The sequence below is a fragment of the Aethalodelphis obliquidens genome, unplaced genomic scaffold (genome assembly GCF_003676395.1).
Source record: "Aethalodelphis obliquidens isolate GAN/ISIS:26980383/991018 unplaced genomic scaffold, ASM367639v1 scaffold105, whole genome shotgun sequence".
NCBI classification, from domain to species: domain Eukaryota; kingdom Metazoa; phylum Chordata; class Mammalia; order Artiodactyla; family Delphinidae; genus Aethalodelphis; species Aethalodelphis obliquidens.
In genome coordinates this window covers 6,188-20,505 of record NW_020838049.1, presented here as the reverse complement: position 1 = coordinate 20,505, position 14,318 = coordinate 6,188, and the positions used below count along the sequence as shown (strand labels likewise).

Below are 14,318 nucleotides of genomic sequence, written 5' to 3'. Positions count from 1 at the left end.
CAATAAGTACATACCTCTCAATAATTACTTTAAATGTCAATGGACTAAATGCTCTGATCGAAAGACACAGTGGCAGATTGGATAAAAAACAAGAACCTAGGGCTTCCCTGATGGCACAGTGGTTGAGAGTCCACCTGCCAATGCAGGGGACACAGGTTCGTGCCCCAGTCTGGGAAGATCCCACATGCCGCACAGCGGCTGGGCCCGTGAGCCATGGCCACTGAGCCTGTGCGTCCAGAGCCTGTGCTCCGCAATGGGAGAGGCCACAACAGTGAGAGGCCCGCATACCACACAAAAAAAAACAAAACAAGAACCTATAATATGCAGCCTACAAGACACTCATTTCAGGGAGAAAGACACACAGATTGAAAGTGAGGGGATGGAAAAAGATATTTCATGCAAATGGAAATGACAAGAAAACAGGGGTAGGAATACTCATATCAGGCAAAATAGACTTTAAAACAAAGTCCATAAAGAAAAAGAAGGACATTATATAATGATAAAGGGATCACTACAAGAAGAGGATATTATGCTCAATAATACATGCACCCAATATAGGAGCACCTAAATATATAAAACAAATACTAACAGACATAAAGGGAGAAATTGACAGGAATACAATGATAGTAGGAGACTTACACCCTACTGACACCAATGGACAGATCTTCCTCAGTGAGGCAGCGGAGGTCCTAAATGACACAACAGACCAGTTGGACTTAATTGATATCTACAGGACACTACATCCAAAATAAAAATACCAGAATACACCTTCTTTTCAAACGCACATGGAACATTCTCTAGGCTAGACCGCTTCCCAGGTTACAAAACAAGCATCAAGAACTTTAAGAGAATATAAATTATTTCAATCATCTTTTCTGACCACAACAGTATGAAACGAGAAATCAACCACAGAAAGAAAAATGGGGAAAAAAATGAACACATGGAGACTAAACAACATGCTACTAAAAAACCCAATGGGTTAACAATGAAATCAAAGAAGAAATCAGAAAATACCTCGAGACAAACAACAATGGAAGCACAAACTTACACAATCTATGGGATGCAGCAAAAACAGTTTCAAGAGGGAAGTTCACAGCAATACAGGCCTTCCTCAAAAGCAAGAAAAATCTCAAACAACCTAACCTACCACCTAAAAGAATTAGAAAAACAACAAGCAAAACCTAAAGTCAGCAGAAGGAAATAAGAAAGATCAGAGAGGGAACAGAGATTTTTAAAAAACCCAGAAAAGATCAATAAAACCAAGAACCAGTTTTTTGAAAAGATAACCCAAATTGACAAACCACTAGCCAGGCTCACCAAGAAGAAAAGAGAGGACCCAAAGAAACAAAATAAGAAATGAAAGAGAATAAATAACAACTGATACCACAGAAATACAAAAAATCATAAGAGAATACCATGAACAGTTATATGCCAACAAATTGGACAACGTAGAAGAAATGGACAAGTTTTTAGAAACATACAACCTGCCAAAACTGAATCAAGAAGAAACAGATAATTTGAACAGACCAGATAATTTGAACAGACCAATCACTAGAAGTAAAATAGAATCTGTAATGAAAAAAACTCCCTGCAAACAAAAGTCCAGAACCGGACTGCTTCACTGGGGAATTCTACCAAATATACAAAGAAGAACTTATACTAGCCTTCTCAAACTATTCCAAAAGATTTAAGAGGAGGTAACACTCCCAAAGTCATTATATGAAGCCACCATCACCCTGATGCCAAAACCAGACAAAGACACTACACAAAAAGAAAATTACAGGCCAATATCTTTGATGAATATAGATGCAAAAATCCTCAATAAAATATTAGCAAACTGAATCCAACAATACATAAAAAGGATCATACACCATGATCAAGTTGGATTCATTCCTAGGTCACAAAGGTGGCTCACATGCAAAATCAATGTGTTACACCACATGAACAAAGGGAAAGACAAAAACCACATGATCATCTCAACAGATGCAGAAGAAGCATTTGATAAAATTCAACATCCATTCATGATAAAAACTCTCACCAAAGTGGGTATAGAGGGAACATATCCCAACATTATAAAAGCCATTACGACAAACCAACAGCCAATATAATGTTAAATGGTGAAAAGCTGAAAGCCTTCCCACTAAAATCTGGAAAAAGACAAGGATGCCCACTCTCTCACCATTTCTATTCAACATAGTATTGGAAATCCTAGCCACAGCAATCATAGAAGAAATAAAAGGTATCCAAATTGGAAGCAAAGAGGTAAAACTGTCACTATTTGCAGATGACATGATACTCTATATGGAGAACCCTAAAGACTCCAGACAAAAACTGTTGGAACTAATAAATGAATTCAGCAAGGTAGCAGGATACAAGATTAATATATAGAAATCTGTTCCATTTCCTTACACCAACAATATAAGTAAAAAAAAAAAAATCCTGTTTAAAATCACATCAATAAAATGAAATACCTAGGAATAAACTTTACCAAGGAAGTGAAAAACCTATATGCTGAAAACTATAAAACATTAATAAAGAATTAATAAAGGATTAATAAAGGATGATTCAAAGAAATGGAAAGATATCTCATGCTCTTGGATTAGAAAAACTAATGTTGTTAAAATAGACATACTACCCAAAGCAATGTATAGATTTAATGTGATCCCTATCAAATTTCCTGTGACATTTTTCACAGAACTAGAAAAAAATCCCAAAATTTATAATGGAACCACCGAAGACCCAGAATTTTCAAAGCAATTCCAAGGAAAAAGAACAAAGCTGCAGGCATAAACCTTCCAGAATTCAGACTATAATACAAAGCTGAAATAATCAAAACAGCACGGTACTGGCACAAAAACATACATATAGATCAGTGGAACAGATAGAGAGCCCAGAAATAAACCCACGCACCTACAGTCAATTAATCTGCAACAAAGGAAGCAAGAATATACAATGGAGAAAAGACAGTCTCTTCAGCAAATGGTTCTGGGAAAGCTGGACAGCCATATGTAAGTCAGTGAAGTTAGAACTCTCCGTCACACCATATACAAAAATAAACTCAAGAGGTTTAAAGACCTAAATATAAGACATGACACCATGAAATTCCTAGAAGAGAACATAGGCAAAACATTCTTGGACATAAATCGTAGCAATATTTTCTTAGATCAGTGTCCCAAAGCAAAAGAAATAAAAGCAAAAATAAACAAATGGTATCTAATCAAACTTAAAAGCTTTTGTACAGCAAAGGAAACCATCAACAAAATGAAAAGACAACTTATGGAATGGGAGAAAATATTTGCAAATGATGAAACCGACAAGGGGTTAATATCCAAAATACACAAACAGCTCATACAACTCAGTATCAAAAAAACAAACAACCCAATCAAAAAGTGGACAGAAGACCTAAATAGTCATTTCTCCAAAGAAGACAAACAGATGACCAATCAGCACATGAAAATAGGCTCAACATTGTTAATTATTAAAGAAATGCAAATCAATACCACTATGAGGTATCATCACCTTACACTGGTCAGAATGACTATCATCAAAAAGTCTACTATCTCCAAAAAAGTCTACTATCATCAAAAAGTCTACATCTGGAGAATGTGTGGAGAAAAGGGAACCCTCCTGCACTGTTGGTAGGAATGTAAATTGGTGTAGCCACTATGGAGAACAGTGTGGAGGTTATTTAATAAACTAAAAATAGAGCTACCATATGATCCAGCAATCCCACTCCTGGGCATATATCCCCAAAAGATGAAAACTCTAATTCAGAAGGATACATGCACCCCAGCGTTCATAACAGCACTATTTACAATAGCCAAAATGTGGAAACAACCCAAGTGCCCATCAACAGATGATTGGTTTAGGAAGATACACACACACAATGGAATATTACTCAGCCATAAAAAATGAAATATTGCCATTTGCAGCAACATGGATGGACCTATATAATATATATAAGTGAATCACTTTGCTATACGCGTGAAACTACCACTATTGGAAATCAACTATATTTCAGTTTTTAAAAAGTGGGAAGAGGTTTGGGGGTTTTGATGCCCAGAAGATACCAGTTCAAACTGGTCTCATATTTCTTGGGAATTATACTTACCCAGAATGAGCACTGCATTGCCTTGGGCCAGAATGGCTTCCCCAGAGCCATGCAGAGCAGATCTCTTGGACCAGCCCTCCCTGGATCCTTGCTCCTAGGCAGCCAGAAGTTCCCTCTTGGAAGATGGATGGGTTTATAGGGTAAAGGGCCACGGATATCATTGCTTTCTAGAAAATATCAAACTTGCAGCTTGAAGTTGGAGCTGACCCATCATGACCTATAGGAAATTAGTAAAGGAAAGGCTGTTCTACATTTGGAGTTCTCCCAGTGGCTCTCCCTTAACACCACAGCTAAGACACACTATGCGAGCCTGATGCTGGAAACTTTGAGTTTAGAGGACAGAGTAAGTAGGTTTCCATCTGCTTTTAAGGAGTGTCTTTCAGAGACTCTAATCCTATTTCATTCAAATTAGAATTGTCTCTTTTTATGAAAAGAGCAAAACCCTCACCAATTTAAGTAACAACTGAAAGAATAAAACAAAGATTTGGGTGTGTAGAAAAATTCCTTGTGGAGCCATTTGCTCCAGGGTGCACACACAGGATGAAAAAGGTCAGGAAAAGTGCAAAACATGTTAAACAAATCATGGTATTTGTATATTGAAAGAAAGGGTGAGTGCACAAACAGATTGTTTTCAAGCTGTAAACATTGAACATTTGCCAATTTCTTATCTTAATCCGTGCTCCACTCTACCCCATCTCTCCAACCCAGATAAGCAAGTTTAATTTCAACTTATTAGATTCTCAGGGAGGAAAAAATGTAAAATAAAGTAGAAAAGAATGTGAAAAGGGGACAGGGAGAGTTCTTAACAGGAATAGATACTCCAAGTTAAAAACAGAGATACTCAAATTTAGAAAGAACCTTAGCAATGATCTAGTCTGATCTGTTTCCTAACATATCAATCCCTCTCCAACCTAGAAAGGTACTCACCTTCTCCCAAGACAGCCCAATCTATGCATAGAAAACTTTAATTTTTAGAAATATCTTTTTCATAAAGGATGAAGCTCTTCTCCCACTAACTCCTAACCACTGGTCCTATTTCTGCTCCTTGGAACAAAACAGAATAAATCTAAGCTCTGTATTAACAGGTCTTCCCCACATATACCCATGCCTTACCTTAGAGGTTTTATCAGCCAGAGTCCCAGCAGGTAACAGATGGCTGAGCCCAACCAAAAGCTCAGGATACAGGAGAGGAGCTTGTGGATGCTCCATTCCGATCAGCCTTGTAGAGCCGAGGGCAGGCGAGAAGTCTGGAGGTGGATAAGCGAGGCAAGGAGAAGACATTCAGCCCAGAGATATTCCCTTCACCAAAGCAACTACCCTCGGTTCTTCATTCATCCTGGATGCCCATGGTCTCCATTAGTTTCTATCACACTGCTCACCTCTAATTTAAAATAAGGGAAAAAAGAACACAGATGATGGCATATTGAATCATTTTGTTTTAGGAACCTTAGAACCTAAGTGACCTTGGGTGGGTACTTGAGAGTCCTTGGATATAAAGGATCTCAAACAGATGCATAGCTAGGCACTGAGCCACAGCAGGCAGCTCAACCAATAGCTTTCTTATTGTATATCTACTCCTTCTTCTCTCTGTAACTACATACAGGCAAGAAGTGGGGGGGGGGGCAGGTCAAGAAAGGAAGGGGGAGGAAGAGAAGGAAGAGAGGAAGGAAGGGTGGAAGGCAGTCTGAATTGTGTGTGTGTGTGTATGTATATATATGCAAGTATCCTGCCCTCACTGTTTTTACCCACCTGTTCTCCTAATTTAAAAAAAAAAGGTATTTTCTTAGAAACAATTTTGTTCTTGAAAAATGAATCTACCTCAGCCAATAAAAAAGTAAAAGAGAAAGGACCAGTTTAAATGTGGGTGAGTCTTTTGAGAGACACTGTGATATAAAGGAAAGCATGTGACTTTTGTAGTCAGACAGACCTGGGTGTGCATCTCTGCCCTGCGGCTGCTGCTGGGAGATCTTGGTGGGGCTTTCCGAGTCTTGCTTTCTTCACCTGGAAAATAGGGATTTTAATACCTACCTCTGTGACTGTTAGGCAGGTTAAGTAAATGGAGTGAAGTACCTAGTATCCCAACTGTCATACAGTAGGCATCTAATAAGTTTTAGTTGCCTTTCTCCTCCTCTCTTCCATTGGAATTAGGTATTTGCTAAGTGAGGAGAAGGTCAGTCACATGCATTCATATGAACATATGCCTGAAAATGGGCTCTAGCAGTTAAGAAATGTCTTACCAGCAAACATCCGTGCTGCCCTACAAAGGCAGGTCTACAAAAATATATTGGAAATTTCAAAAAAGTATACATCAGACATGATGAGAAACTTGAGGGGTTTCTTCCCTTTGAATTGATTTGTTAAAGTTAGATTTCTTTTTCCTACTTATTGCCATCAGACTTGGCCGGTCCCTATCTGTAGCTAGTTCTGCAGCATCTGTGTCTCTTGTAGGTTTTCCCCAATTATTGCCTGTGAAGTCTGCACTGAATCTGTTCCAGCCATACTTAGCTTTAGACATGGCCCAGACTCTGGGCAGGAGGTGGTTTGGATAAAGGGGCCCATTCAGAGGTGGGAGCAGACATACCAGAAGACACTACTCATCCCCAGGGCAAGCACCTGGAGGCTTTTATGGACTTTTGAAAATGAAGTCCTAGTGGGCCGACACTTCCTGCAGGGTGTCAGCCCTTGCCAGCCCTACTCATCCTGAAAAAGGAAGACTGAGAAAGCAGCCTCCAGGAATAGGGTTCATCTCTGCTGTGGAGATAATCATCCTATTAGTGGGCACTTGTGAAGCAAAGGTGCAAAGAACTGATTCCTGCCCTCCCACCCTGAACCCTGAACCTTAGCCATGAACCATCCCCACGTTCTACACGGGATGTTCCCGTAGAGCAGCACATACAAGTATTGGCTTCAGATGAGAACTGGAGTCTGCTGGTCCTCAGAATGCCACTCCCTAATGTATTCTGCCTGGTGCACTTGACCTCAGAAACCACGTTCGCTCACCATATGGCAAGAGACCACACCTGTTTCCACATCTTTCTCTCTTGTTCCCTTTCCCACCGCAGCCACCTCTGCCTGTGTTACCTTCCCAAGAGCCTAGGGGAGGGCCAGCTGGCCGGAAGCAAGTGGCCTGATCCAGACACCTCCATAGCAACCTCTGGCTGGTATCACATATGCGGTGTCTTCTGGTTTTTTCTGCAGATGAAAATGAATGCCTCAGTGCTCACATTTGCGGAGGAGCCTCCTGCCACAACACGCTGGGGAGCTACAAGTGCATGTGTCCTGCTGGCTTCCAGTACGAACAGTTCAGTGGTGGGTGCCAAGACATCAACGAATGTGGCTCTTCTCAGGCCCCCTGCAGTTACGGCTGTTCCAATACCGAGGGCGGCTACCTCTGTGCCTGTCCACCTGGCTACTTCCGAATAGGCCAAGGGTAAGCACTGCTAGCCATGGTCGTGGTTGGAGGCTTTCTCATTCATAACATAATTAAGTATATTTAATTCAAAATGACCTGTCCTAGTAGAGTAGAACCATACTTTTTATGATTCTTGAGTTAATTCCAATTAGTGCTGCAAAGGTTTTAGGTTATTTTATTTGAAAGGGGACATCTAGGTTTCTGGAAATTCATAGAATGTCAAACAAAATAATGAAATGACATTGTAAATACCTCGCTCTATGGCTTACCTGTCTCATTCTCTTGCTCTTCACATCTTGTTGGAAAGCGATTCATCTCTCAGGAAATACAGGGGCTGCGACCCATGACAGAACTGGACTCAGGCTGCACTTTGCTGATGCAGCCTTCTCCTGGGGCAAGCAGGATTCTGTCTCGACTTAAAATGCCTTCTCATCTAGCTCCTGTTAGGATAAACCAAAAAGATACGTTTTGTGGAGTCCTTTACAGTTTTAAAGTGTACTTTACATTTCAGACTTAAATGTACATTCAAAATTGCCAAAATAGCATTAAATATAAGAGTTAAGAGAATTACTGTATTTTCCAGGTAGAATACTTCACCACATTGTACGTGTGAGAGCTGGGGCAGGAAAGATGCGTTTTTATTCTACTCAGTAATTTAAGAGTTAGTGTTAAGTTTTCAAAGTTTCAGTCTTCTTCCCCACTGAATTCATCTGGACTTGGTTGTCTCGGTTCTGGCTACTCTGTGAAGGAGCTCAAATTTTAACTTTTTAATTAGGAACACAGACATTAAATATACATACACATATATATACACACCAACACACACACTTATATATACTCCCACACACACACAAAGTCACATATTCCACAACACACACTTACGTGTATATATCCAATTGTTAATTTTGTGTTCTTTGATTTCTTGACACACAAACATCAAGTGATTCATTTTGGGGTGTGTAGAAGGTAAAAGAATGTTTCATGGGAAGCACACAGAATGCCAGCAATAGGACTCAAATTTCCAGATGTTTGTGTCTGGCTCTCAGTAGACTCATTCTTTATAAGTTTAATGCCAGAACCATTTTCCCAGCAAAAACTGTGACACTCCAAACTGGCTTCTGGCCAGTGGGACTTTATAGTCACACTTCTTGTAAGTGGTGTTCCAGGGATATGAAAATACTGGAAGGGAGTTCTCAGAAAGGAGCCAAAAGCCTGTGAATTTGGAGTTTGCCTTCCAATAATTTAATCGTTATGTGAATGCACACACATACAGGATGAGCATTTATCATTTCGTCCATTTTATTGTTTCTGCACATTTCATGGTGCAAGATTAAAGGACAAGTAAATGTGTCGGGCTCAGCAGGATTACAGAAAATATTAGAAACCTGGAAATTGCTGCAAAATACAAAGTTTCTTCTTATTGGCATTATATTTTGAATCTTAAAGGCATAAAGGAAAATGGGTTATAAAGAATAGATCAACTAATACAGAAAGAGAAAACGGTATTTGTTCTACATTATGGACCCAGTAGTGGACCCAGTAGTAGAGATCTACCCATTTATAACAGTTTGGGCTCCTCCGTGAGTCACTAGGGTGGACCCTACCCCAATGTAAAGATTCTTTTAGGATCATTCAAATATCTCAACACATTTTGAAAGAGGAGCCTGGTAAATACATTCCAAGTGGCCTATGAAATAGTAAGCAGAATAACAAAACAAGGTACTTGTGAAACATGCAAGCCTCCCTCCATAACTTGGCTTTAAAAACTGAAAGGCAAAGAAAAACAGCTGAACTAGTTTTCTCTTGGGCATGGGTTTGTTTATCCAGCCTCACATGAGTCAGAGCCAGTGGACCTAGTGGTTTTGAATGATTTGAAGCAATTTCCCACAGTTGGGCAAGCTTTGATACGTGTATTTTATACATTGCATATCCTCACAATTTATATCTCGATCAACCTCAGTTGTCACCTAGCGCTTTCTTATCATCTCCAGGAGGAGCTTCAGCCAAAGTGAGAGGTCTGATAAGTGAGAGGATAAGTGAGAGGAGAGACTGCTCAGAAGCTGGAGTGGTGAAGGCTGGTGACAGCGGTGGTGGTGGAAGTGGAGGTGGCAGTGATAGTTATCAGTTAAGCGGCAAGAGGGCAAGGAACTGAACAGTGATGTCTCATCCCTTTCTCACTCAGGTGGAGCCTGTTTCATAAAAACAAGGCATTTTTATTGAACCTCCCGAGTCACATGGTCTCCCTCATCCTCTGTTCTTCTCTTGTTTCCACTCCCCGTTTCCTCCCCAGCAGTACAGCAAAACACCTGCCACATTTCATTTGGGATGTGAAGGGACAAATAAATATGCAAAACGGGGCCTTGAGAGACAGTAAAAAGAAATCAAGTCAACCCAGGGAACTGAGAATTTGAGGCCAAACACCGAGGGCTTCAGTGTTGTTCTCAGAACCGCCAATCGTCCAGTGGACAAATAATCGAGGACTGAATGTCACTAGGGAGGGGTCCAGGCTTCACCAGAACTCTCCCTCCTCCATCTCCCAATTCTAATGAAAAACATCTGTTTCCCTTCCACCATAGGCACTGTGTTTCTGGAATGGGCATGGGCCGAGGAAACCCAGAGCCACCCGTCAGTGGTGAAATGGATGACAATTCCCTCTCCCCAGAGGCATGTTATGAGTGTAAGATCAACGGCTACCCCAAACGGGGCAGGAAGCGGAGAAGCGCAAATGAAACAGATGCCTCCAACATTGAGGTAGGTCAGAAGGTGGTTTCTCCTCATGTCTCCTATTGCAGAAAGGTCCTCCAGATTCCTATGGTTTCCTCCAAGGGTGCCCCAAAGTGTGAAAAATCTCCCTGAGGAGAAAATCCAGACATTCCCTGAGCTCTAGGCTGTATTTTACAAGGGTCTGTGGGGCTCTCTGGAGTTTCTTGCTGCTTTTAGGGAGTGGCCGTTCGAAGGTTTTCACATACTTGCTCATTTCCTCTGTCTCGCCGAAAAGAAAGTCAAACACCCACCCAAAGGCTGCTGAAAGGACAAGGTCTGAGATCCAGGACAGCAAGTGGGCAGAATAGTGAAGTGACATAGTTCTCCCTACACAGGGATGACAAGTTCTGAAAGCTAGAGACTCCTCTACTGAAAACAGCCATGTGGAGTGTGAGGGAACTTGGATTCTAGACAAAAACAACATGGAGCTCAAGCAGCCTGGTTTTCTTTGCCTACGGCTGCTGCAGCCTTTCCGTCAACTCAGAAATGCAGATACTCACCCAGACCTCTGGCTGCAGGCCCGGAGAATCCAGCACATGTGGTCCCAGAGAGGCAAGCAAGAAGCCAGTGAAAAGCATTGAATATTAGCAGATCATCAGAGCCAGGAAGTAGGTTCATAGGTGTGTCTTTCGGTGGGGATGGTTTTGCGTCACTGAATAAAATTGAAATAAACTGGTTCTTTCTTAGCATCAGTGCTGCAACGCATCTGCTGTGGTTTAGGAAATGACGGACTTGAGGATATGGGGAGGGGGAAGGGTAAGCTGTGACAAAGTGAGAGAGTGGCATGGACATATATACACTGCCAACGTAAAACAGATAGCTAGTGGGAAGCAGCCGCATAGCACAGAGAGATCAGCTCGGTGGCTTTGTGACCACCTAGAGGGGTGGGATAGGGAGGGTGGGAGGGAGGGAGATGCAAGAGGGAAGAGATATGGGAACGTGTATATGTATAACTGATTCACTTTGTTATAAAGCAGAAACTAACACACCATTGTAAAGCAATTATACTCCAATAAAGATGTTAAAAAAAAAAGCAAGCAGATCACGTGCAGATATCCAGGAAGAAAAAAAAAAAAACTCGAGTGTACATCTGAATCATCTGGAAAGCTTGTTAAAATGGATTTCTGGGGCTTCCCTGGTGGTGCAGTGGTTGAGAGTCCGCCTGCCAATGAAGGAGACACGGGTTCGTGTCCCGGTCCGGGAAGATCCCACATAACGCGGAGCAGCTAGGCCTGTGAGCCATGGCAGCTGAGCCTGCGCGTCCAGAGCCTGTGCTCCACAACGGGAGAGGCCACAAGAGTGAGAGGCCCCCGTACCGCGCAAAAAAAAAAAAAAAAAAAAGAAAAGAAAAGAAATGGATTTCTGGAAAACATCCGAAGGGTTTCTGATTCACTAGGTCTCAGGTGACACCAAGAGCTTGCATTTCTAACAGATGCCCAGGTGATACTGATGCTGTTGGTAGGGGACCATACTTTGAGACCCACTGCAATAGAAGGCCGCCAAATACAAGTGATTTCAACTTTCTCCTTGACATGTTTATTTTTTAATATTATAAAAATGTGCCAATTTCACATTTGTGGTTTAAGCAGTATTTTATGAATACTCACTTTCAATATAGTATATACATCATGAGAAGAAAGTTGTGTTAGTGTGAGATTTGAGTCACTTTTTCTTTAGTAAGTGGCATATTTACCTTTTATTTAACACATTGCCATATGTCTTTCCAGGATCAGCCTGAGATAGAAGCCAATGTGAGTCTTGCAAGCTGGGATGTTGAGAAGACAGCCGTGTTTGCTTTCAATATTTCCCACATCAATAACAAGGTCCGAATCCTAGAACTCCTTCCAGCCCTTACGACTCTGACGAATCACAACAGATACTTGATTGAATCTGGAAATGAAAACGGCTTCTTTAAAATCAACCAAAAGGAAGGGATCAGCTACCTCCACTTCACAAAGAAGAAGCCAGTGGTTGGAACCTATTCATTACAAATCAGTAGTAGTCCACTTTATAAAAAGAAAGAACTTAATCAGCTAGAAGATAAATATGACAAAGACTACCTCAGTGGTGAACTGGGTGATAATCTGAAGATGAAAATTCAGATTTTGCTTCATTAATTCACCATCCAGAGACCAAATAATTAAAAAACAAAGATAGATAGGTAGAACTGAATTTTTCCCCCAATCAGAATCTTCATATTATAGGTACAGTCTTTCACCACGTAAATTGCTATAAATAAGCACTATTCTTGTATTACAAAAGCAAGGTACAGGTGACTACCCTAGTTCAAAACAACCACTTTCTCAGGCTTCTCATGTATGTAGCTAAGCTACCTTGTCATATGTGTTTATTTTTGAAAACTGGGACATGTATTTCCACTGGGGGTTGGCCATTCATGCTGACGTGCCATCCTTCTAGCAGACGTACAGGAATGTGCTTTCAATTTATGGACTGTTCTATTTTTTCAAATTGTAAAACTTTGCTTCTCCAAATACAAGTATTAGGTTGGCCATTTATAATATCTATTTGGTGCTAGTAAATTCTCAAACTAGATTTATAAATGCACTGTAATATTTACACAACTTAGAAACCAAATTACAAGTATTCAGTTCAAATACTTCATTAATTTCAATCAACCAAAGTTAGTCCAGTAGCTTATCTCAGTTATGAGTATAATACATTACATGTAAATTAAGTGTGTGTATACTGTAATCGTGCTATTTTTTATCATTGAAACATTTATAAACTAGAATAATAATGCCCTTAATGTGAGGGTTTGTAATGGTGCTTATTAAGACCAAAGACTTGTTAAATGTATACACCAAGTGGTAATGAAATTTCTGTGACTGGCCCACACATGCATGGAGGTCTGGGAGGACCAGGAAACAGCCTCAGCAGCCAGAGGATCACCAGTGCATCCTTCATCACACCTGTGCAATATGCCAAGATTACCCTCGGCCATTCCTGTCAACAAGGGGTCCATGTCATAAATGACACAATAAAACAGTCTCTTTTTTAGTGTACCCCTTGGCTTTGTGTTCTTGCATGGATGTGGGATTGGAGGGGCCATTCTGGAGACTAAATAAAGTCTCCTGAAATTAAACTATCCTGGATCTGTTAGTTACAGCATCTAAAGGTGCCAAATATATAACCACTAGAAGAAAATTTAACATATTTGAGTCAGTCCTTTGTTTTATTCATTCAAGACAGCAGAGTTATTTCTCACCAACAAGATATTTAAGACTGTACCATTATTTCTAAAACGTGACCTAATTAATCCTGTGACTTTTAAACTACTAGATTTCAGTACTTAAAAACATCAAGTTCATTGTCTTAGAGCACATGCGTTCCATTATAAAAATTTATCATGCCCCCTCCCCTCAAATATACACAGCACTGGCAAGCTTAGGCGTTCCATCCTTTTTTTCTCCCCTAAACATCTGTTGTTAGTCAGTGCTAGCCTAATTACAAAGGGATAATCCCAAATTGAATCCAATTGAATGCTATAACTCTTGTTTTCTGAATGTCATAATTTGAAAATGCTGTTTTATTTTAAGAGCAATATTGAATATTTAACAGTTAAGCTTGTTCAATTGATAATGAATTTTTAAAAGCCCTTAGGGCATTTAAGGCTAGTGAAAATAAAAGTGAAATGAGGTTGCCGCATGGAGAAGAAACCATAGAGTACACAGAATAGTCCTCTCAAAAATCTTCAAAGGGCTTCCCTGGTGGCGCAGTGGTTGAGAATCTGCCTGCCAATGCAGGGTACACGGGTTCGTGCCCCGGTCCGGGAAGATCCCACATGCCGCGGAGCGGCTGGGCCCGTGAGCCATGGCCGCTGAGCCTGCGCGTTCCGAGCCTGTGCTCCGCAATGGGAGAGGCCGCAACGGTGAGAGGCTCACGTACAGAAAAAAAATATTCAGAAAACTAGGCTAATGAAGATGGAGTAGGTATATTCTAGAAGACAAAACCAGGGTCAGTTGGTGTAAAGCTCAGTTTAGCACTTAACCTTCCTAATTGTCAAGCTACCCA

The 14,318-nt window shown here is 40.8% G+C and overlaps 1 protein-coding gene across 1 annotated transcript in view; it reads left to right on the top strand.

The window, feature by feature from the left end:
* FBN1 (fibrillin 1) overlaps window positions 1-13,309 on the top strand; it is a 253,488-nt gene extending 240,179 nt beyond the window's left edge. The window contains exons 64-66 of the mRNA XM_027096594.1: window positions 7,310-7,541; window positions 10,100-10,274; window positions 12,014-13,309. Of these exons, the coding sequence (XP_026952395.1) occupies window positions 7,310-7,541; window positions 10,100-10,274; window positions 12,014-12,403 (797 nt within the window). The 3' untranslated portion in view covers window positions 12,404-13,309. The remainder of the gene's footprint in view (window positions 1-7,309; window positions 7,542-10,099; window positions 10,275-12,013) is intronic.
* The last annotated feature ends 1,009 nt before the right edge of the window (window positions 13,310-14,318 follow it).